A 23,778-nucleotide genomic window follows, 5' to 3' on the forward strand; every position below is an offset into this window, starting at 1 on the left:
GCCGCACTCACTAAACGGCCTGATGACTCGGAGGAGCACGCCGCGCTCACGGCCGAGGCTAAGACGGAGTATCAGACCGCCTGCGCTGACCTCCGCAAAAACAATTTTAGGGCTTACGCCTCCAGGGTGCATAAGGACAGGGACAAAACTGGGGCGCTACTGGCCTGGATGGCGAGGCAGGACACCGAAATCAAGCCAATCACGGATATTATCAACCCGGACGGTGTGCTAGTGCGCTCCCAGGCCGAGATTCTCCTGGCGTTCCAGCGTCATTATACACAAGTGTACTGGACCCCGGCCCAGTACTCCCCGTCGTCTGTAGATCACTTTTTATACCCACTGACGTTACCCACAATATCGGATGACGACAAGCGCACTCTCAACGCCAAGATAGTACCTTCTGACATCACCCAGGCGATACGGGCCATGTCTCGAAATAAAGCGCCGGGGTTGGACGGCTTCCCACTAGAATACTACTCGACATTCTCTCCCCTAGTGGTCCCCCGTCTGTCACGGATGTTCGGGGCGTCTCTTCATCTAGGGAGGTTACCCCAGTCACTGCGGGAGTCCGTGATTGTCACCTTTCCCAAACCCCACAGAGATCCACTTCACATGGGGTCATATCGCCCCATCACGCTCCTGTCGGCCGACTGTAAGATCCTGGGGAAAATACTGGCTGATCGTTATGCGCAGATCATTCGCCCATTAGTCCACCCCGACCAATGCGGCTTCGTTCCGGGGTGAAACACCTCCCAGAACCTCCCCCGAGTCTTCCATGTTCATGATCAGGTGCGTGACCGATTTCCTCGCGCCGCCTGCCTCATTATGGACCTGGAGAAGGCGTTTGACACCCTCACCTGGCCCTATCTATTCTCTGTCCTGCGGCGACTCAATATCGGCCCGACGCTTATGGCGTACACGCGCCTCCTGTATACCGATCTAACCACTCGAGTTCGTATCGGGAAACGCATATCACCAGCGTTTGGAGTTCGGCGAGGCACAAGACAAGGGTGCCCCCTGTCGCCTCTCTTGTTCGCGCTGGCAGTCGAGCCGCTGGAGGTTCGGCTGCGCCTGGAAGGTGTGGACTGGGGCATCCCACTCGCGGATGGCACACATTGCGTATCCATGTACGCGGACGATGATCTCGTATACGTCCGAGACATCGAAACGGACCTGGCCCCCATAGGGACAACGTTGGCGGAATTTGCAGACGCCTCGGGCCTACAGGTGAACTGGGACAAGTCCACAGTTTACCCCTTACACCCGAGCCTGCCCCCCAGGGAAGTCGAGCTCGGACCGCATAAACTCTCATGGTCCGCGGAGGCTCCCCGGTACCACGGTGTCCGCTTGTACCATTCTCCAGCAGACATGTTTGAGGGTAATCACCGCAAAGTGCTTGCTAGTCTGCGCCCGACTGTTGCCTTCTGGAATAAACTCCCGCTGGCCCCGATAGGACGGATAGCCCTGGCTAAAATGGTGATGCTTCCCCGACTCCTTTACCACTTCACAAATTTGCCGGTGGTACCACCCAGGTCCTTCTTCCGCGACGTCGACTCCCTCCTAGGGACCCTTATCTGGGGCGAGGGCCGACACAGGGTCGCCCTGAAAACCCTCCAACTTCCCACGACGCAGGGAGGGCTCGGAGCTCCATCCTTCGAGTCATATTTCCTCGCGGCACAGCTCCAATGGCTGTCTTACTGGACGGCGGACCGTTACCCTCAGGAGACTGTCCCCTCGACCGGCAGAATCGCAACCCCGGAACTCACCCGTCATCTCCTCCCGGGCACCAAGCCACGGCGCACATACCCCCTTCAAGTGGCGATAGCGCGCCGGTGCATGATGCGGATCCACCGGTTGTCCCCCAGTAGACCCCCGTACTCCCCGCTTCTACCATCGATAGGCAGCCCCAGGCAGGACTCCTACTTCACCGCTCCACTGTTCACCGAATGGTCGCTCTGTGGCATCACGGATCTGGAATCGCCCTTCGAGGAAGGCCAGTTAAAATCGCTTGACCGCCTGGTCGCTGAATACGGGCTCTCCCCGGGCCAATTCCTCAGATATAGGCAGCTGCTCGATGGATACCGGCCCCATTTTAATCTCCGTACTGGCGAGCCAGACACGCATCCAGTAATACATACAATCCTACGTATGGGGGTGGGACGCCACTTAGTCACCTGGCTATATAAATCCATCCAGGAACTCACACACTCCCCTTACGACCTTGCGAGCTACATGGGAGGAGGACATAGGTCGCGCACTACACGACTCTGAATGGACTAAAGCACTTGAGGCCCCAAAACGCGTCTCTAGGAACGCCTGCTTCAAGAACATCCAATACTATATCCTGCACAGGGCATACCTCACCCCAGCGCGATTGCAGAAGTTCTATCCCTCCACACCATTCCTATGCCCCAGATGCTGCTCCCCTACGGCAGATTTGCGTCACATGTTCTGGAGTTGCCCCAACCTTCATCCCATTTGGCGGGTGGTACACGACACACTGGCGGAACTCACAGGTCTCACTACACTAGCCACCTGGGAGTCCAGCGCACTAGGCATCTTTCATGTCCCTAAACGAGACCCGGTGCACAGACGCTTCATATCCTTAGCGCTCCTGTTGGCAAACAGATGTATAGCCATGCGCTGGCGATCCCCGGAGGGTCCCTCTGTAACAGCATGGACGGGGGCGGTCAGTAAATGGGCGGCGGCGGAAGAGGATGCCCTTAGAGAGGAAGAAGCCAGGGGTGCGCGTAAAATTCCCATATCCATGGAATGGGCCATGCTCCTCCACAGCTTCCGGCAATCCACACGTGCAGGAGACCCACCTACTCCTCCCCCCCCCCCCCCCCGCCCGAGAGAACCAGTAGCCTCTACCTAGTGCCAACCATCCCGGGGCCGACTCCCGGTACCCCCTACATCCTGATCTAACTCATGTGTCATACCGCCCATCTCGTTACTCACATACACGGGGTGTATCCACCCCCTGCCCATTCCTCTTCCCCCCCCCCCCTTTTGGAGCGCAGACCAACTGGCTCCGTGCCCCCCCCCCCCCGACGCCCGTCACCAGTATCCCCTTGCTTAGACCCTGCTGGCGCCCACATGCTTCCCTCCCACAGTTTTGTCCCCCCCCCGTTCTCTGGTACCACCGTTATATGGACAGTACAGACCTCGATCCTACGCTCTTGGGGCGGGATCCTACACGCCTGTTATTATTCATCGTCCTATTGGCGATGCAGGTTCACTGCCTCCCAGCCTACGGACATATTTCCACGATCTGCACTGATTATTTGAGGAAATGTATCTTTGTACCAGTTGTATATAAAACAAGAATATGTTGCACGCTTGGCTGTTCGCGGCTGAATGTTGAGGCCACGTCAGCAGATCACTTACACTGTACCCGTATACTTTAATGCAACAATAAAACAAATTTAAAAAAAAAAAAAAAAACGGATATAATACTGTATGAATTTGACCTACTTTAACGATGAATATTGTAACACTGAACGCCTTCTCTACTTCGTGTGTACTCCTGACAATGTAAACTAATGATGCTGTAATGCCCTGAATGTACGTGCTCTGCTGTTTTACTTTTCCTGATTTGAAAATAAAAAAAATTATAAATAAAAAAAATAACCACATTTATATCAAACAACTTAAAGTGGATCTAAAATTCTGAACGTTCATGTCTCTTGCTCATTGTATTACTTCGGAAAACAAAAAGTGTATATTTTAAATAATTAAATGAATCTCGGCCACTAATACTCTGGCCGCTGTCTAGTCCTACGTTTTTGCCCACTAAATCACTCTGATCACTCTCAACAGAGACCAGCAATATACAAAACATCCCTGCTCCTTCTCAAAGAGAAAGAATACAGCCCAAACTGCCAAGTCACGTACCCTCCAGATGGAAATACAAGCAACTCTAGACCATTTTGGCCCGTTTAGGGGTCATTAGGCTGGAATATGGCAGCAAGGAATTACCAGTGGCTGACACCAATTTAAGCATGCCATCCCGCAGCTCATTATTTTACATTTTTTTAAACCTCAGTGTGATTCCCAAGTGCGAAGTGTTTGCCCTGATGTGAGCTCAGAACTCACTGTGCTACAGGAATAAAGCGATACCTCAATGGTGAGGCCTGAAGAGGGGGATATCGCTCTGGGATTGCTTATGTAACCAAACGTACGTATGAATACTGATTTACCAAAATGCCAGGGGTAAAAGAGGTTACATCACATGACACTGCCAATGACATCCCAATTAGTGACATCATATGATATTTGAAACTGAATTCTTCCAGGAAGTGATGTCACACGACCTTGATCCTAATGACATCACAATAATAATTGACACTGCGTTAGTCAAGAGCCTCTTATATTCACAACTATGTAACACAACATTACTAACCCAGATTACTATCTATTTTATATACCATCTATATTTTAAGTGGGGTGTGGATAGTGACATTACAAACATTTTATTACACAAAAAAGTGTTTTTTCAATGAGGAGAATATACTGCCACAAAAAAAAAAAATCAGAAAACTGGAAAGCAAAAATTTTTATACCGAAAACGGTCATGATTTAATTGTTCCCCTAGTTTACATCCTGATAAATTACAGGAGACGCACAATTTTTTTTTTAAACATTAATGGTTTATCCACCAGTGTTTATTCACGAATACCATCTACTAAATGGGATCTATGTTATAACTTAACTTATACCCATCATTGCTCATCGGTTTCAATGATAATAATTTGTAAGGTGTTATCACTTGCGCAAAGCATACAGGTGAAGTCTTAATTCAAACATTTTTCATGTTTTCACAATCATAAGAATGTGCAAGGTATTTGAAAATATGCTATATTTCATGTATTTCACTTTGCTTTTTTCAGGGTAATGGAAAGTTAGGATTTGTTTTACAGAAACAAACGTTTAAAGTCAAGCCATTGAGAAAGCTGCATGAAGTTATTAGTGCCCACCAGGGATCTGTTTACCTTCTGTTCTTGGTAGTGCTTTTGCCACCATTTAGAGTAAGGTTTGCGAAGGCAGTACCAGGGAGTCTAGGGGGGGGCAAGCCAGGTTATGCAGCTGTGACACCTAAATGACATCCATGATGTGGAGGGCACCTGGCCTGGCAGTTTTTGGTGGACTGTTTCCTATAGAAACAAGACCAAGGTTCATTTGCGCATGGCTGGACTCTACCTATTGTGGCAAAAAATAACTATTGGAATGTGGCCCCTAGCAATTACCAAGAATGGAGAATAATTTGAGTATTCCGACCATCACCTTTTTGTTTTCCTCTTTATTGCAATACAGCATCTGTGGATTTTAACTAATGATGTAGTGGTATAACTGCACGAGGACTTACATAACCAAGAAGAGGGCATTCTTCCATAAGTACTAACCTGGGGCTCTTCTGGCTACCTCCCAACCCCATGTGACGCTCATCTGAACCTATTTTTCTGCTTGGGACGAGCCTGCTGTGGCAGCGGAGAGCAGACTCAAGGAGGTTCAATGTATTAAAGGTCGCAGTTCAGCAGAAGCAGAGTCATTTCAAATATCAAAATCTCTTTGCCTGGGCATTGAGCTGCGGAAATGGGCAGAGATTAGGGCAGACAAAAAGGACCAACAAAGAAACAAAGGGTTTGCTAAGGCAGTCCTGACACCAGCAAAGCTGGAGCATTAAACAGGAAGCAAAAGCAACGTTATGTACTGCAGGGGAAGGTGCATGTACTATTTTATAGTACATTTATGAACTGCCCATGTTCTTTAAGGAGCATTTCACACAATGCTCCAAATAGGGGGAAGTGCATGACATAAAATAAAAGGAAAGAATCTATGATTGGGAATTTTTCAATTTTAGATGCTTCAATATCACAAGAATCATATAGTAATTATTGAGTTTTCTGGGTTGTGTTCACTTGTCCCTGTGCGAAGGACTTTGGCTGCCACCATTTTTTGTCCATTGAAGCATACACTCCAGATCTACAAAAATGCCTCTGCCAACACAATCTGCAATTAAGTTTGTAGCACTTCCAAGTGGCAAGAGCCAAGTCAAGGTCTACTTCGAAACCCCAACCAAGAGGAAAATGAATACGTGTAGAGAACAAGAGATGAATTACCAATCTATATGGTTATTTATAGACAAAAATATCAAATTAATAAGCAATTATTCGAACCTGTTTATGTAGGAGGACGCATGGAACTTTAAGCATGGCTCTTCCAAAACTAAGCATGATTTCTGACCATCAAAACTCAAACAAACGTCCTCGGTTTCAGAGCAATCCAATTAACTATACCTGGACTGCCAATTACTTTTCAAAGGTTTTCCATGAAGTTGTGGGTTCATGCTTGATGGTACCACCCAGTTAACATTCCCTAGTAAAAGTCTTTTTTATTTCCATATACTGTGAGCGGCTCCAAACCATGGGTCTTTATTAGTTCGAGAGTTTAAGTTGGATAACACACAGGACTTCTAACTATACTAAAGTTCTCTTACTAATTACACGGGGCTTCATAAAAGAACTTCTGCAAAGAATCGCTAGATGTGATCCACTCCTCTCTCAGAAATCAGAGCTGTCTTATGTATCCAGCTAATGCCAGCGGTACTGCAATATACTGACCGACAAATGAGGTTTCAGGAAGAGAGGAACAGATAGGACTACGCAGCCTTTACTTCAGGTTGGATGTTAAGTGAATCTAAATGCTTCAAGTTGCCAGTCTTCAGGGTCAGCTCTTGGCAGCTGCTCTCTCTCTCTCTTCCTGGTCAGCCACAGGTTATCTCATGACTCCTCCCCACTGAGTCTCAGCCGCATGGGTAGCGGCAGAACAAGCAAGAACACCACAACTAGGATCTCTATCCGCTCACAGCACAACATCCTCTTCCAATACAACAACCCAAACAGTGAGTTTGGGGGAGTCAGATGGGATCTGAAAATCCCTTTCCTAGATCTACATTTGGGTAATTAACAGAGCGTGGTGGATGGTGTATTTATCAGTAAGCCCCATTCCCTGCTGTACTTTTAACACATCTACTAAGGCTATTAGCGAAAGCTTCCAATAAGACTATCATGGCAGTTTTGGAAGAGCTTGTCAGACCCAAAATAGTCTACTTTCACCATCCAACTTCTAGCTGGACATTATCATATATTCTACGATAGTGCTGTACCTCATCAAGAATACAGCACCATATCCCCAGAACCCGAAAACTAGGTAGCATAGATAGACAGCAGTTAACCTAGCAATGGCAGAACGATACCCAAGATGCCATCCAAAGAATGCAGTGCCCAGAAATGGAAACTGTTGCATGCAAGGCAAGGGTAATCATGATTTTTTTTCTGCTAACAAACTGTTTATATTAATTTGAACAGCATTCATAATTGGATGGTTGACATTTCCAATGCATATTAACAGAATATCAACACATTCAGCACTACTTTCAAAACCATCCATAACTTACATTTAAACAGGAACCCACATCCTTTCCATCTGTGAAACATCTGCTTCCTACATCAATGCATTATTAACTCGACAACAGTTATCCCACAGCAGTAGTCTATGCTCCTCTCAAAGGCACAAGTCTCTCAATCATTTAAGCTGGAAAATGAATGCAATGCCCTCAAGTCTAGGTGGACAGGACGTATATGGGAGGCAATTTGGGATACAAATCAATAATGGGCCCACATCTATCCGATAATGTACAGGGCAGTCTCTACTTGGCAATGATGTTCCAGGGCCATGGTTATCAACTTGTACCAAGGGCGATGAAAACTAGTGTGAACTTTGCAGCTTCAGGCAATACACATTAGCATCTTATCTGCCTTTGTCATCCTAATAGCTGGAAACATAAACCCAACACAACTATACTCATATTGTTTGGCAAAAGGTATCTAAGAATATCTTTCATGACTCCGCCATATGCAAATTAGTCTTGACCCTGTTTCTCATGGTGAACAGTCCAGCCCGAACTGCCAAGCCAGGTCTTCCCTAGACCGGAAACAAGCCTCCTGGAACCGGTTTCGGGGTAACACCCCTGATCAGCCAGGCCAGCTTGAATCCAGTGGCAAATTAAGCAAGGTACCCACGTCGGGTATACCCTGCCAACCTAGGGCACACAAAGCAAACACAAGGAGATGATGGACGGAGCACTAAAACTTTTCAGACACTCACCCCCAGTCAGAGATCTGGGTTGAATCAATTCTCGTTCTTTAGCTCACTTCGCCACCCCAGTTCAGACTCAGCCATATGCAAACATTTCTTACCAATACTGTATAATATTTGGGCAATCAGACAGCAGATGTTGAAAGTCACCCAAAAGTCTGTATCTCCTCCAGCATCATAGACTGATCTCAGGGTAAAGTCAATTAAGTCTTGCCAAGAACAGGTACCGGTCAAACATGACTTTGTAATGGGCTTCCCTATCTTGCATTGTAGAGGTACTCCTTACTAGGTCTTGTCATAAGGGAACTCAAGAGGTGTTGCTTATTGTTGCACCCAAGATCCGTAACCATTTTTCCACATAACGACAGAGGTTGGTGGTTGTTTCCATTAGAATATTGTAAACACCAGATGTAGAACTTTTCAAACACACTGCTTAGGTTATACATTTCACAAAAGATGGACGGTCTATAATAACCACTCTAGTACAGGGTGAATCATCCAAGGTTTTGGTTCAACATAGTGAAGCCTTTCTACTTACTTCCCCTTAAATTTGGACTTACTGGTTACAAAATATTAAGTTTGACCTCCCCTAAAAATGCCAGAAATCATAATTCAACCCACCTACCACCAACTGCTGGGGGGCCCTGGAGAGTGAGGGTGCCAGAGAACAGAACGTGTTTAAGTGAATTGGAGTACATTGATAGAGACAAGTAGTCTTCCATCCACACTGAAACTTAGTGGAGGTGCTTAAATACTGAACGTTGTCAACCTCAAATGAATTGTAATGGACGACTTAAAAAGCTTCAGAACTGCGTGAAAGAGGCCCATTTACTATACATTATTGGCTTGCCCTCTCAGAAAAAGTGGTTGGCTAAAGTGAAATGTGCACCTGTTGAGCTAACAAGTGTTTCAGTTCATGTGATAGGGATAGGGGCTTGCACAATGTGCCCCATCTTTATTTTAATGTAAACACTTAGTTGCTTTATTTCACAATGTAAAATGGCACCATTTACCAAAACTTCTTACATTTCAGGAAAGGTGGGGTGTGTGCTCGCACCATTGAGAGAATCCACAGAATGGTGAAATAGGCAAGTACTGGCTATTTTTGCTTCTTATGGCAGTTGAAAGATTCACAGCATAGTTAATGCATGTGTTCTATTGTAGTGTCATTTGACCAGCTCCCCGAAAGGGTAGTAATCAATATGATCCTGACATTACAAGTCACAGAAAAACTCAGAAATAGATTTGAGTTTGTTGCAGAGCAGACTGTGGGTGCGAGTAGGGAGGGTCATCCTTATTCAACCCTTCTATGGGGATTTTATGGCCAGTAATATATCATGATTTCTTTCCTTGCTTTAACTGAAGAGCAGCCAATAGGAAAAAATACAGGCCATGACACTTTGGAATACAGCCAATGGGAAACAGATTGTAGTGACCAACAATACCTGTAACTATTTTACCTGCGAGGCACAAGTCCTCTTTTTTTTGCTGCTCCCAGTCAAGATGAGTATTCTTCTGTCACATTTATATTAACGGCTTGTTAATGGCAAGTATTCACAGTTCTATAGAGGTTGGCCATTATATTAAACTTTCTCTTCGCAGGCTTACCCTCAAGCCTATATAATTTGCTCACCCTCAAGCCTATATAATTTGCTCCTGCTCCCTTGCGTTTAGCGGACCACTCGCTCCTCAAGAATGAGTCTTTGCCCGACATGCATTGCAAGCACATTATCAGACGTTCCATCTTCAATGTCTTATGCGCATTGTTAGTCACTCTACTTCAAGGGCCTTATCAGCTCAGATGAGTCCTGTGTCTCTATATCGGACACCTTTATCGTTGGACTACAGCCCTTCGAGGAAATGAGCCAGTCATTTCATAGTTTGAGACCTGCCCAGGACATTCTCTCAACGTAGCGCCTGAAATATGGAGGTGGGTTGAATGGCTGCCCTCTTCCAAAAAGAATTTAACCCCTTATTGACAAAATAAAATTCAACACGTTTTCTACTATTTTCATTAGTTCGATCAAAGTTAGAACGTGGCTGCTTCTGACAAAAGGCATGTCCCACTGGAGTCTTCTAATGAGCAAAGGTATGAGCTAAAGCCCATGATTATCATGCAATATTTATTCTGAACAAATTACATCAATAGGTAGAAGCTAATTTCAATTTCCTCAACCTATATTATGATTAAAACAATAAACCCATCAAAAGGAACAAATGCGATAATTGGATTACTCACAAATACAAACTTACAAGGATTAGGCATAAATTTAGCAACCGTCTTGTGATATGTTATATTTATGCCAGTGAAAAGAATTCAAGTCCAAAAGCAACAAAGCTGGTACATATTAATCCTTTTAAAATTCAATATAAAAGCAGTCAATAACAGTTGGCAATCATCACCGATAGGTTAAATTACATCGATGCTGCTGATATTACTTGAGCAAATGGCCACCAACAGATACCTTTCATGTATTTAATTATTAGACAAAGCTGTATTCAATGATACGAACCACTACTGTCGCAACTAGCAATTCCACTGTTGCTGCGCGACATTTAGCAGGTTGGTACATCACTGAATGTGCAATTCACAAAGAGCTGCCAATCCTCCAACCACCACAACCACTTAAGTTTGGCAGAACCAGAACTTTTTTTTAATAACTTTGACCTTGCATGTACCTTCCAAGACAAAAGGTTTCATCAACTGCTGCAACTACACTATGCACTCAAACTTGTACCTCCTGTAAAATCTTCCATAAAGATCCGTGGAACTGACCTTGTCAACACAGTCATCATTCTCTTCTTGTAGTACAAACAGGCTCGCTCCAGTTTTAAGAAGTTTTTGCAGGGCTCAGCAGCAACAGTGAGGTGTGTTTGTGTCTATGTAACATTGAAACGTAAAGTACCAGCCTTGACAAAAAAAAACACGCTTGAACAACAGTAATGCCACATATAAAAACAATGCCAATGTCAGTATGATCGCAGCAACCAGTTCTTCTTTCTTAAATTGAAAAGAAAATGCAACAGCACAACTGTCTTAAAAAAATTAATACAGAATTGTACGTATAATAGCAATTCTCCAACATTTTGAGCTATTCCTTAAAAGGACAAAACATTTTAGCTTACAATATATGAAAAAAATACGGAAAACTGTTTCGTTGATTTTTTTTAACACGAATTTGTAATAAAAACTCACTTTGGGATATTTTGTAGACCTATTTCTTTAACTTTTGATCTGTATTCCGGGAGGTTTTCTGAGCAATGCCCCACTGTTTAGAGGCCATGGGGCTGTTAAGTTATATAATAACAGACTCCTACATTAACGGACACTACTTTAAATCTCTAATTCTTTAACTAGATGTTTAACTTACTCGAAAATATAATCTTGCTGTAAGGTCCGAAGAGTTGAGTAAACTGCAAAATAAAAACAACGATTCCAAAAATCGGCTTATCCAATTCCATAGTCTGAACAAAAATAAAAACGGGTATGGAACACACCTTTTTATAAGTGGCACTGTTTAACAGAGCAGATCAGGAAAAGGAGCAAAATCTGAGGTTGTTTACCTTTCTAAAGCATGCTATACACATGGAATACAATCATGTATATTGTAATCACTCAGCAGACCTTAAAAGAAGGCAAGCCAGGCCCTCCTTTGAAAGATAAAAAGTATGTTTATCAGGTAGTTGTCCGGAAGTGAAAAACGTACAAGGGTTCAGTGCCATTGTGAAGACCTATGTACAGGTTAGTCCCACCGACAGAAATGTAATTGTCAAATACTAACCCTCCTCTGCCTGTGAACCTCGACGTTTGGCAGGCGGGATATCATCCTATAACTGAAGGTAAAGAATGAAGTGTCTATGATGCATACCTTGTCTGCAGCATGCTGGACACAAGTTCCATCCCTGGCAAGGCCGCCCAGTTAACATCCAGAGATCCAGAATTGCAGCACCACTGAGTTGGGTAAGATGCAAGCACCTTCCATTTATAGGGCCACCAAACTGTGATCCGAGTGTGTAGGAAAAAGGAGTCATTAGTACTGGCTTCTGAAGGCCTGCACATCTGATAACACGATGAGCCAGAGAGAATCTCAGACTTCCAAGCAAATTATATTTTATCTGGTAATTACTTTTTTTTGTCAAACTACTATGGTGACCACTTCTGCAGAAAAGTATCCAGGAGAAATGCGGCAGACAAATTACATTTCATCCATCCACGCTGATAAACAACTGTGTTGAATTCTACCCGATGCCTTTCCTCAAATGTGTGTTTTACTTTGATACGATCCACCAGTGCGGAAAATTAAAAGGAATAAAATAACATTCCTGTTCTCTTCTGGTTGCATAATGGTGGCCGCCCGTCATACTACTGACGTGTTTCAGTTTCGCTTTAGTGAACCGGGAGCACCACTCCCAAGTGGGCAAAAACCATCAACTGCTATTGTCTCAGAACACACATAAGCAAATGTTAAGAAAGAGGATTTGCGTATATCAGCCAAATGTGTTGGGGGGGGGGGGGATGGGGTGTTATGTGCGCGCGTACTAGTATATGGATATGTGTTTACATGTGAATCGCTTCCCTTTTCTGCTATTTCATTTCGATCTGTGTACTTTGTTTCAAATGTATGAGTGTGTGTTCCTCAACTGTCCCAAGACAACACGCGTGCACTGCCTGCTCCCATTTAGATCGTTTCCTCTAGTTAAGTGTCAAGCTGCCACAACGCAGGGATTACATGAAAACATTGTATTATTTTAATAAATGGGCATCATGTGATAGAGGCACAAAGCTACACACCAACTCTCCTATCTCGATACCCTAATGTCACACGCTTTGCGGACTGGCAGGACCTTAAAACCATTTACTTTTAAAGTATTTTTATTTGCTGCCCATGTCAAAATCATTTCGTGTCAATGGTTTTCGAAAGCGTGCATAAATTAATCTCATATTCAACCCATAACACATGCCTCTAGCGAAGCCTGGCTGGCATGTTTAACTCAAGTAGGCACTGGCATAGAAGCGATGAACAATGTCGTGGGCGAGCTCACGCCACATGTGGCGCACGCTGTGACAACAGGGGTCTGTCCGTTTTGGACCAGTTGTGGGCACGCGCCCCTGTTCCCAGACCTTCTGCTGCCAGCCTGCCCCGGGATCACAGAAACGACTGACAGCTATAAAAATAGAACGTTTGATCACTCACAGCTGGAAGTGGTTGCAGAGACAGGCTCTGAGAGGACTGCACTGGTACCCACACAACTCGCCTTCACACACTACACTAGTCGATACCGCAACATGGACCAGCACGGTGTCCAGCATCAAGCGCTGTTCGGATACACACAACACACATTGCAATGCGTCAGTCGCCCCGTAGACTTTGGCAGTAACTCACCGAAGTTCTGTCCGCCTCGGCTTCCACGGCGGCCGCCTCCATGTCCTCGCGGCTGTGCTCACCCGCTAGAGCCCTGCCATCCTGCGCGCGCGGACCCCTGGAAGAGAGAGAGAGAGGCACGGGTGTCAGGAAGATCGGGATGCGCCGTGCAGCAGGCAGCGCGCACACTCAGACTGGAAATAACCTCCCAGCAGGCCAGCCTGCCTCAGACGGCCTCGTCACAGGAAGCGCCAGGGCCTCCCCTCTCCGCTCGCGGCGAGCGCGCCTGCTGCTGCCGGCTGATAAAACATCTGCTGCTCTCAAACTCCCCCATCAAACATCATCGTGGCGGCCGAGATTTATTTGGGAAGCAATCCTCTGCGTGCAGTGGGAGATTAATGCTGCTCTGTGCAGCTAGGCCTAAGTTACACACGTAAACATCCAGCATTTCAAATAGCAATTCATACTGGCCACTTAGGATGTTTCTAGGCGCTTCCATTTCTAGGGTAGGGATGGGAGGCGCTGAGTCAGGGAGTTCCTCAGGACCACATCATTCAGTCACTAGGGGTGAGGGGGCTCTGGGTTACTACTCCAGTTTCAAAGTTCCACAAACAAAAATACAGTTCAACCACACAAGTTATCTTCTCAGTTTATCATTTCTTTAAAGGTTTTGCATTCTGACTCTATACTGGAAGTGAAGGACACAAAGTTCCGAGATGGTTTCCACCTCCTAGCTCACGAAAAGGTTCTATTATGATTCAGTCATGACATGTAGCAGAACAACAACATGGCACATTTTGTGATAACAGGAGTTCATTCTTTTGTCATTTGTGCCCAATGTTAACTTTGCTCTAGTAAAGGTTTCACCTCATTAGTACCAGTTTAACACCCAAACATAGCAATACTGTACTTAAGGGTGACCAGTAAACCTCTGGACAGGATATTCCCTGTCCGACACACACCACGCCAATGCTTCTTTAGTAAGTTTTGATTCGTCTGAGCTAGAACTAATGTTTTGTTAAAATGTGAAAATTATGCAACAGATGATGGAATATGTGGCAAATACAGCAAATCCATAATAAAGAGGAAAACGGCACCAGAGCAGCATTGAATTTTTCCAGTGGCCCTGTCGTAATTAAGAATTCACTACTCTTGGTGAATAAGCACGCATGATTTGTGCCTGGCTGTATTTTTTTATTTGTGGATGTTTTAACCAAAGATATTTAACCACAGAGTGCAACAGATTAAATGCATCTGTGACATACCAGTGCACTAATGGGGTCTTGCATGTATAGGAAGGTATTTTTCTCTGCAATGAGATGGTAACAAATTTAAATGCATAACATCAGTGAGGTGAGCCAACAATGGTTATATATAGACATATGTATCCCCCAACAAAAAAACAAGGTTCAAAGTAAGTTATGTTAACAGCGGTTACTCATAAAAACTAAAAAGTCACGAAATTCAGACATTTAGGTACAACCTGTACCTCAGGTTATTACCCCTGCCATACATGGTCAATCTCCATTCCCACCGGTTATCACTTAAGAACGCTAAAAATTAGATTAATTTGAGCTATTCATTATTTAAGTTTGAAAAAAGATGCACAATGACGTGAATAAGTTCGTGAGGGGTCAGGATATAGCACTGATAAAAGTGGGAGAACTATTAGGAGTTCATTGGTATATTGTAATGGTAGTAGGGGTATAGGAGTAGTGCTTACATGCACTAAGGCGCGTGTTTGGATGTCCAACGGTAGGTGTGTTGGGTTATGATGGTGCCTGTGTGGGCTTTTGATGGTAGGTGTATGTACATGTTAGTAGCGGTTCTCCCCTCATTGATTAATTACCCCATATCTAACTCAAGGAACCCACTCTTGTTAGGTCAAAACGCTGTTGGGAGCGAATCTCTGTTCAACCCCAAGTAGCTATGGCACAATCAGCAGGCAATCCCCAGAGAAGTGCATGCTAAGTTTAAGCAGTATGAACAAGTTAAAAGTAAAGAACACAACACAATAAAATTCCCAAACCAAGTTATAAAAAGAGAGAAGCACATAATAGGCCAAAATATACTAGGATCATCATAACAGGTTCACGGGAATCGGAGTCATGAATTTGTAAAGTTTTAAAGGTACAAAGCACCTAAAAAAAAGTAAAGACCCATGGAAAAACAGTAGTTCTTCACAGATCAGGACCTAGGAACAATTTCAGGCCAAACGCAATACAGCGGGGGATGAATACACCAAGTAGGTTATCTCAGTCAAATGTTTTAAAGTCAGATTTAGTCTCAAACGACCAGTCCTGCATCCCCTAGCTCCTCAGAGCAGGCTTGTGGGCACCAGGTTTCTCACCGGACAGGCTCCTGCAAGGTCTAGTACTCTTTAGTCAGCTGGACCTTCTTGCAGTCAGACATCCTTAGGCTTTGTGTGTCCCTGAATCAGGTGGCAAACTACTGAACCCTTGAAGTGCAGTTACAGTTCCTAGGTGCCAACAGAATTCAGTAATCCTAAAGTCTTGGTGCAAGCACTTTTCTTCTAGCAGAACCTTATTTAAATGGAGTCTTCCTAGTTCCGGGAATATTCTGAAGAGGTAGTATTTGAGGTGCCAGATGTATACTGTGCACTAGCAAGTGACAGGAGAAAACAAACTACCTACTCCTAACCATTTCTTACAGTCCCCCTCCCCACCTCATTGGGCAGCACTTGCTCTTTGCCTTACTGTAAAATTTCCCTGTGTCAATATGGCAGGCCCCACCTGTCAGCAAGCTGGCATGTCTTCAGTTTCTTGACCACTTCCCTACCTTACAAGGTCAAAACTTTTTTTGCCCTCCTACTGCAGCTGGAGCCCAATTCTCTAGGATGGTGAAGGACTTGGTGAATCCATTCCTGGCAGCGCGAAGTTAAAAGAGGTAGTGTTAAAGCTGCCCAGTTTTTGTACACTTTCTGTACACTCCAACAGCTAAAACTGCTATGTGCTCAAACGTTAAAACCCATTGGCAATTCCTGTGCCCAAAGGCAAGCCATTGTCCTCTAAGCCAGAGCAATGAACTCTTCCTACCTGTATATTCAAACTCTGGATTTGTGATGAGTGACAGAACTTGCTTTAAGCTACTTGTGGCTCAGGCATCCCAAAGTACATTTTTTAGAAAGTTATTTTTCTTGCGTAAGTTATTACAAATCAGAGTAGGCCATTACACTGAGTTTTGAAAAAGTAAGCAGGAAAGAACTTTGAAACATTTTTCGAGCTCTTTCCTCAATGGAGGTGGAAATACTGATTTTAAGGCCATCAAGCCCAATTATGGAAAAGTAGCATGGCTACACAGTGAAATTGCTTTTAGGTTTTATTTCATTGTAAGGGCACAATAACCCCAAAATGTGATGTTATCTGCTTTTATATATTAACACTCTGCCCTGTGGGCTTCAAAGGCACACTTTAGGGGTGGATTATGAATATATAAAAAGAGGCTTTTCCAACATGGCAAATGCATTTTACCTGCCACGTGTTACTGCAGCACAATTAAACTGCAGCCTAGCTGGAGCACAGTGTTGGTCCCGGCAAAATATATTTTGTCACATATGCTGTAAATATGCATTGCAACCCACACATGACATAACTGTCCATGCCAAAGCACACTGTTTTAAACAAGGTTCTCTATAGGGATGAACTGTTCTGGTTTTTGCAAAAAATAGCGCTAACAGTCGCTACAGAAATACAATTTATATCTGAGACATACCCAATGTAGACTATTCCAAATATTGCCTTGACATTCTTTCACAACCATAACCAGTATTCTTGGATATCTCATTCTTCATTTTATTCACATACTGTCACCATATTATTCACACACTGTCACCATATTGAGCATTGCAAAATATATTGCTTTATAGTCATATCTTGTTATGATGGAATCACACAGTTCTTCATTTTACAAGATGGAACCGCTCTTGGTTATACTGTTGATGCGTTTCAGCCTTATTCTGTCCTCCTACGGACAAAATACAAGGAAATCCTAATCCAAACACCTAACTAAAACACATACATAAATTCTATGAGTACTTATCTTTTCTCGATACTGGCATTGGTAATCTAAATTTGGGTAACAAAAAATAATAATGTACCTTAAAAAATTATGGTTGGAAAATAAATCAAGTACTAAAAGATGACACAAAATACAAGGGAATGCTTGGTCCAAACACCTAAAAAATGCACAATAAAGTATCTAAAAATAAAATACAATGACTCCTAGATATGAAATATATTTTTAGGCACAATATGGTGAAATGATGTAAATAAAAAAGAATGATTTATCAAAGAGTACTGCTTATGGTTCCAAAGATGATTAAGACAGCAAGGCAATATTGTAAGAAGTCTACATGAAGTATGTCTTGTATGTCTTATACATACATTAGAGCTCAATAGAGACAGGTACTAAAATGCACAGAGTCCTACAATCAGCAAAAAAGGATACAGGAAGAGACAACAAAATCTGAGTTAACCAGGCAGAAAAGGAAGATTTGCTACAAGACTTTTTTCTTTAATTCTTTTTTTTGTTTTCATTAATAACTTTGGTAATAAGGTCAGGTCGTACAATAACATAAGTTACAGTGCATATATATACCCATCATTTCCATATCGTTCCAATGCTTATACAAATTTGAGCAATTGCTGGCAACACATCAGACCTTCCTTTAAACCCACTCCCCCTATTTACATTAATCCTCATCTTCGGAACTGTCATCTTCCCACTCCGGTGGTGGCTCACATATGTCCCTCCTATATTTGTTCCATGGTCCTCATATTTTGTTCCATTTTCAGGGACATTTCCGATTATCGAATACTGTTTTTTCTGCCATCATAGCCATGTCCATGTCCTTACACCAATTCATCAGCGATGGCCTCTCCACCGCTCCCCATTTCTGCGCCATGTTAAGCTTAGCCAGCATTAGGCCCATAGTGGCCCATGTTTGCGCAGGGCGCGTTAAATCATTGGGTTCCCACACATTTAGCAGGCATCTGCGTGGTTCAGGTATCAGTGATGTCCCCACCGTCTGTGACAATGTTCGTAAGATCTTTTTCCAATAATCGGCTATCACAGGGAAGTACCACAATGTGTGAAAAAAGGACCCCTCCTCCCCACACCCTCTCAAACAATATGGATCCTGCGCTCTGTCCATTTTTTATAGATTGCGCCTGGTATGATATGTGGGGTGTAATATTTTGAGCTGTACCAGCCTAAGTCGTGAGGGTATGCCCACCTCTTTGGGGGAGGACAATGCCTCCTGCCACTCTGTATCGTCCAACTCCCCCACGTCCGTCACCCATTTCTCTCGGAGGGCGACTGTCGGGTCTGGTAAATTGTTTATCTGTTTGCGATATGTGAAGGATGTGGCCCGCTTTTGCATGTAGTCAGTGAGAAACCTGTCCTCTAACGGAGAGGCCTCGGGGACGTCAGTATCCGGGGGTAGTACCGCTAATAGTGCATTTTTAATCTGTGCATAATGAAAAGCTTCAGAAGGTGCAAGGTCATATTGCTGTCTGAGTTGAGCAAATGGGATTACCGTCCCTTTGTCCCATAGGTCGCCCACCGTAGAGATGCCTATGTTGTCCCATTGGTCAAAGCCCTTGCTACTTCTCAGTTGCCCTAGTCTTTTGGTGTCCCAAAGGGGGGGTGAGTCGTGTAATGACTCCCTTCCATCCCAACCGCGTCTGCACTGTGTGCCATATCATGACTGTGTTTTGTGGGACCAATTAGCTTTGGAATCTGGCCTTTGTTGTAGAGAGCCGCCAGTATATTCCCCGTGCCCAGCTGGAACCTGTCTGACTGATACGCTGGATCATTCTGGGAGGCGTGTATCCATTGATTAATAACTTTAAGGTGCGCCGCCCAATAATACAGTTTCAGATTAGGGAGCGCCACTCCTCCATCGTACCACCCCTGTGTAGCTTCGCCTGGGCAATTCGTGCCTGCTTATTGCCCTATAGCAGCGTGGACACCTGAGCCGCTATTTGCTTAAAATATTTCAGAGGCACTCGAAGTGGCGGGTTCTCAAAGACGAATAAAAATCGAGACAGGGCCATCATTTTGAACAATGCAGCCTTCCCCAGCAATGTTAAGGGGAGTGATTCCCAATGTGTCACATCTCTCCTCAAACGCTCCAGTGGGGGCGGCAGATTTTTGTCAAAGAAATCTGCAGGATTAGGTGTTACATGAAAGCCAAGATACTTAAACAAGTCATGTGCCACCAGAAGTGGGCAGTCAACTGGAATACGGGGTATGGGGCCATGTAACACCTACATAATGGATTTGGACCAGTTAATGGTGTATCCCGACACTTTCCCGAAGTTATCACAAATCTGAAGGAGGACTTGCAAGGAATGCTCAGGATTAGACAAGTACACCAAGATGTCATCTGCGTAGAGTGAGATACTGTCTTCCCACCCGTCTTTCCATTGAATGCCTTCTCCCCTGATCCTCGCCGCCAGGGGCTACAGCGCTAATGCAAAAAGTATCGGCGATAGTGGGCACCCCTGGCGCGTCCCTCTAGCTAGTGGTATGTTATCCGAGAGATGGCCGTTGGCCGTCACGCATGCCAAGGGTCTGATATACAAGAGGCGGATTCATGCACAGAACTTGGGTTCAAAACCCAAATGGTGAAGGACTGCGAAGAGGAAATTCCATTCAACCATATCAAAGGCCATCTTCGCGTCCAGAGAGATCACCACCGCCATTTCCTGCAGGGCTGGGATCGTAGCCATTAGCCCATGCAGGCGTCTGAGGTTTAAGGCTGTGTTTCTGTCCGGCATAAAGCCGGATTGGTCTGAGTGAATTAGGTGTGGGAGGTGAGGTGTTAGCCTGCTGGGCAGTACCTTAGCGAGTATCTTAACCTCTGCATTGAGGAGTGAAATTGGGCGATATGAGGTGCATTCAGTCTGGGGTTTCCTGGGTTTTGGGATCGCCACTATCGCCACTCGCGGCCAATCGCTGGTCAGGTGGCAATTCTCCCCTATTTAAGCTGTCCATATACATTCGCAATAGGTGGGGAGTAACGATGCCCGTCATATGTTTATATCACTCAATTGGGACCCCATTCGGTCCAATTGCTTTGCCCGACTGCAGTGATCGAATCACGGTTTGCAGTTCCTCCTCCATGAGGTCGGCCTCTAGTTCCAGGGCGGCCTCTGGGGTTAGCTTGGGCATAACTAAGGGCCAGATGTAGGTCGGTCAATAACGGCCGAAAATCGGTATTTTCGGCCGTTACCGACCGGTATTTCAGAAATGGTATGTAGGGGCATTATTTTACAGAATCGGTAAATTTACTGATTCTGTAAAATACCGAATCGGTATTTTTACCGATTCGGTAAATCTCAGATGTAGGTGGGACTCTTCTGAGTCCCAAAGGCCCTACAAATTCGGTATTTTAACACCCAATCCAATTGGGTGTTAAAATACCGAATTCAGGTGTGCATGCACTTGTGTGCATCCACACCTAGCCATGTGACAGACAGACATGCCCTTAGGGCATGTCTGTGTGCCACATGGCGCACATGCCTATTTTTGGGGTGCCAGAGGGTGTCAAAGTGACGCCCCCTGCACCCTTGCAAAAGTCTGTATTTACCGATTCGGTAATTACCGAATCGGTATTTCCCATTCATTCCTATGGGCTTCACAGCCCATAGGAATCAATAGGGAATACCGATTCGGTAAATACCGAATTCTAACGATTCGGTATTTCCACATCTGGAAATACCTACATCTCCCCCTTCATATTTACCGACTCTGAAATACCGAATCAGTGAAATTCGGTATTTCAGAGTCGGTAAATATGATTTACCTACATCTGGCCCTAAATCTTTAATGGTATTTGCAGCTTCCTCCTCTGTGATGTTGGCTATAGACGTGTAAATTGTCCGGAAGTGCCCTGCCATTGTATGTATGATGTCTCGCGGATCAATTGTGAGCTGCCCGTCCACCATCCGTATTTGTGCTATTCCCTTAGCTCCCTGTTCCCGTCTTTCCAGCCAGGCGAGGAGTTTCCCAGCTTTATCCCCAACGTCGTATAATCTGTGGCTAGGGGACATGAGCTGTGCGGAGGCCATTTCTTTGTAATGGTCCCTATATTGTTGTTGCTTAAGGCTTAGTGTATGTGAAGATATTGGCGTGGGGTCTGCTGCGTGGTGTGTCTCGGCTTCATGCAGTTCCAATTCAAGGTCTAACAGCTCTCGCTGTTTTTTCACGTTTATGCCCTACAATCGTCACTATTGCCTGTCCCCTTAGTACGGTCATATAAGCTTCTCACAGAGTAGCGGGGAAGCCAACAGAAGCAGTGTTTTCCTCGAAAAAGTACTTCGTGGTTTTGCGGAGCTCTTTTCGGATTTTCGGAACCTGTAGGTAGCCCGGGCGTTTAGGGTAGAGTAGTCTACGGGTCTCGTGATGATGCAAGAATGTCAACAGAATTGGCGAGTGATCTGAGAGGCTCTGGATTTTATCATTATGTCGTCGACACTCTGCAGGCTGTTTGCGGAGGTCAGGAAGTAATCTATTCTGGATAGGCTATTGTGTGCGTTCGAGCGAAAGGTGTATTGTCGTGTTGTATTGTGGTGGTGCCTCCAGACATCAATAAGCCCAAGGGCCTCTGTGAAACCTTGCAGGCGGGAGGTGCCTGGTGTGTGTGACCTCACTGGGTGTCTATCCAAGTTACTATCCATCGTGGCATTAAAATCCCCCACAATTATCAGATCACCCTCCGGCAGTGCAAGCAGAAATTCCCCAAGGGCTGGTAATGCCACCGCATGCAGAGCCGGGGGGATATAGACCGACACCACATTTACTGGCCTGCCCTCCCACTGACCCTGAAGGGCCGCAAATCTCCCCTGGTCATCTCTTTTTGTGTGATGTATTATGAAGGAGGCATTTTTCCGGATCAACATGCTGACCCCTCTAGAGCCAGATGAGAACTCAGAATGCACCATCTTGTATCCCCACCTATCTACCGCTAATATGCAGTGCCAGTGATATGGGTTTCCTGTAAGAGGGCCAGCGTGGGCGTCTGACGCTTGAGGGCCTGCAGTACCAGGCCCCTCTTTATCTTATCTCCCAAACCGTGAACGTTCCAGGTAAGAAGTGTTAGTGGGGTCACTGGAACACAAGTGGGCTGCTCTGACGCGTTCTCAACTGGGGTTGGTGTCACCATGTGTAAGGTATTGGGGGAGCAAAAACATTAATCCGTCCGTGTGATGTGCGCACGTTCGGTAGTCAGGGGGTGTGTATTTTACCTCATCCGCATAATGTGTAAGCATAGCAGCGAGAGATTACGATGCCATTCCGTCATTGCCATTACAAACTAGAACCAAGAAACTCAAAACCCATGCAACCCAACCCTGTGTCTCTCCCTCCCACCCTGCCTCCCTGCCCAATAGACTTCGAACTGCCCGCCTCCCCAACTTAGAGCGCTCAATCCCAACCCCGAACATTGCACTTGCGTGAAGGGAGTAAGAGGTCCAATGAGAAGTGCAGTCCTTCCCGTCCCCCCATAGACTGCATCAGGCCAGTGTCCAGAATCGGCATATATGCATTTCGTCCGTGTTCGTGCTTTGATTTAGCAGTTCTTTTCCAAGTCGCCAGCGTTATCCTTGACCGAGGTCTTCATTTTGGGTGTGTTGTAAACAGTCCTCGTCCGGTCGCCGTTGATCCTGATCGTCTGTGTCTTCTCTCTCGCCTCGGTGGCGCGGGCCTTTATTCCCGCGTCGCAGTCCATCCGTTCGGCGCCAGTCGTGCGCCTCCTCCGGTGTCTCAAAAAACACGATTTGCCCTCCGCCACGGTTTTGCGAGAATAGCATTGCGTAAGGCAGGTCTTTGGCTCGTAATTCTTTTTTAACTTCTAGAAAACTACGGCAGCGCCTGGAGACCGCCGTCGTGTAGTCTGGAAAGAAAGATACTGCCGAGTTCTGGATTCGGATCGGTGGGGCCACTCTGGCCGTTTGTAATATGGCGTCCTGATCGCGAAGGTTAAACAAGCGGGTAAGCACTGGTCTGGGGTGCCCCCGGCTTGGGCCTTCCCCCCGGCACTCTGTGGGCTCTTTCTACTGAGAAGAAGGTAGATCGTCCCTTTGGTTGTGGCTGGATCTTTATAAGGTCCTCCACATAGAGGTCTATTGCCGGGTTCCCTTCACTCTCCGGAATTCCGAGAATTCGGACGTTGTTTCTACGAGAGCGCCCTTCTTCATCGTCCAGCTTCTCAGCCAACGCTTTATTCTCG

The 23,778-nt window shown here is 45.3% G+C and overlaps 1 protein-coding gene across 2 annotated transcripts in view; it reads right to left on the reverse strand.

The window, feature by feature from the left end:
- Positions 1-23,778, reverse strand: part of OSBPL8 (oxysterol binding protein like 8) — a 1,216,063-nt gene that overhangs the window by 911,849 nt on the left and 280,436 nt on the right. For both annotated transcript variants that reach the window (XM_086918072.1, XM_086918071.1), the window contains exon 3: positions 13,545-13,641. In XM_086918072.1, the coding sequence (XP_086774198.1) occupies positions 13,545-13,586 (42 nt within the window). In that variant the 5' untranslated portion in view covers positions 13,587-13,641. The remainder of the gene's footprint in view (positions 1-13,544; positions 13,642-23,778) is intronic.

The sequence above is a fragment of the Lissotriton vulgaris genome, chromosome 1_1 (genome assembly GCF_964263255.1).
Source record: "Lissotriton vulgaris chromosome 1_1, aLisVul1.2, whole genome shotgun sequence".
Classification (NCBI taxonomy): domain Eukaryota; kingdom Metazoa; phylum Chordata; class Amphibia; order Caudata; family Salamandridae; genus Lissotriton; species Lissotriton vulgaris.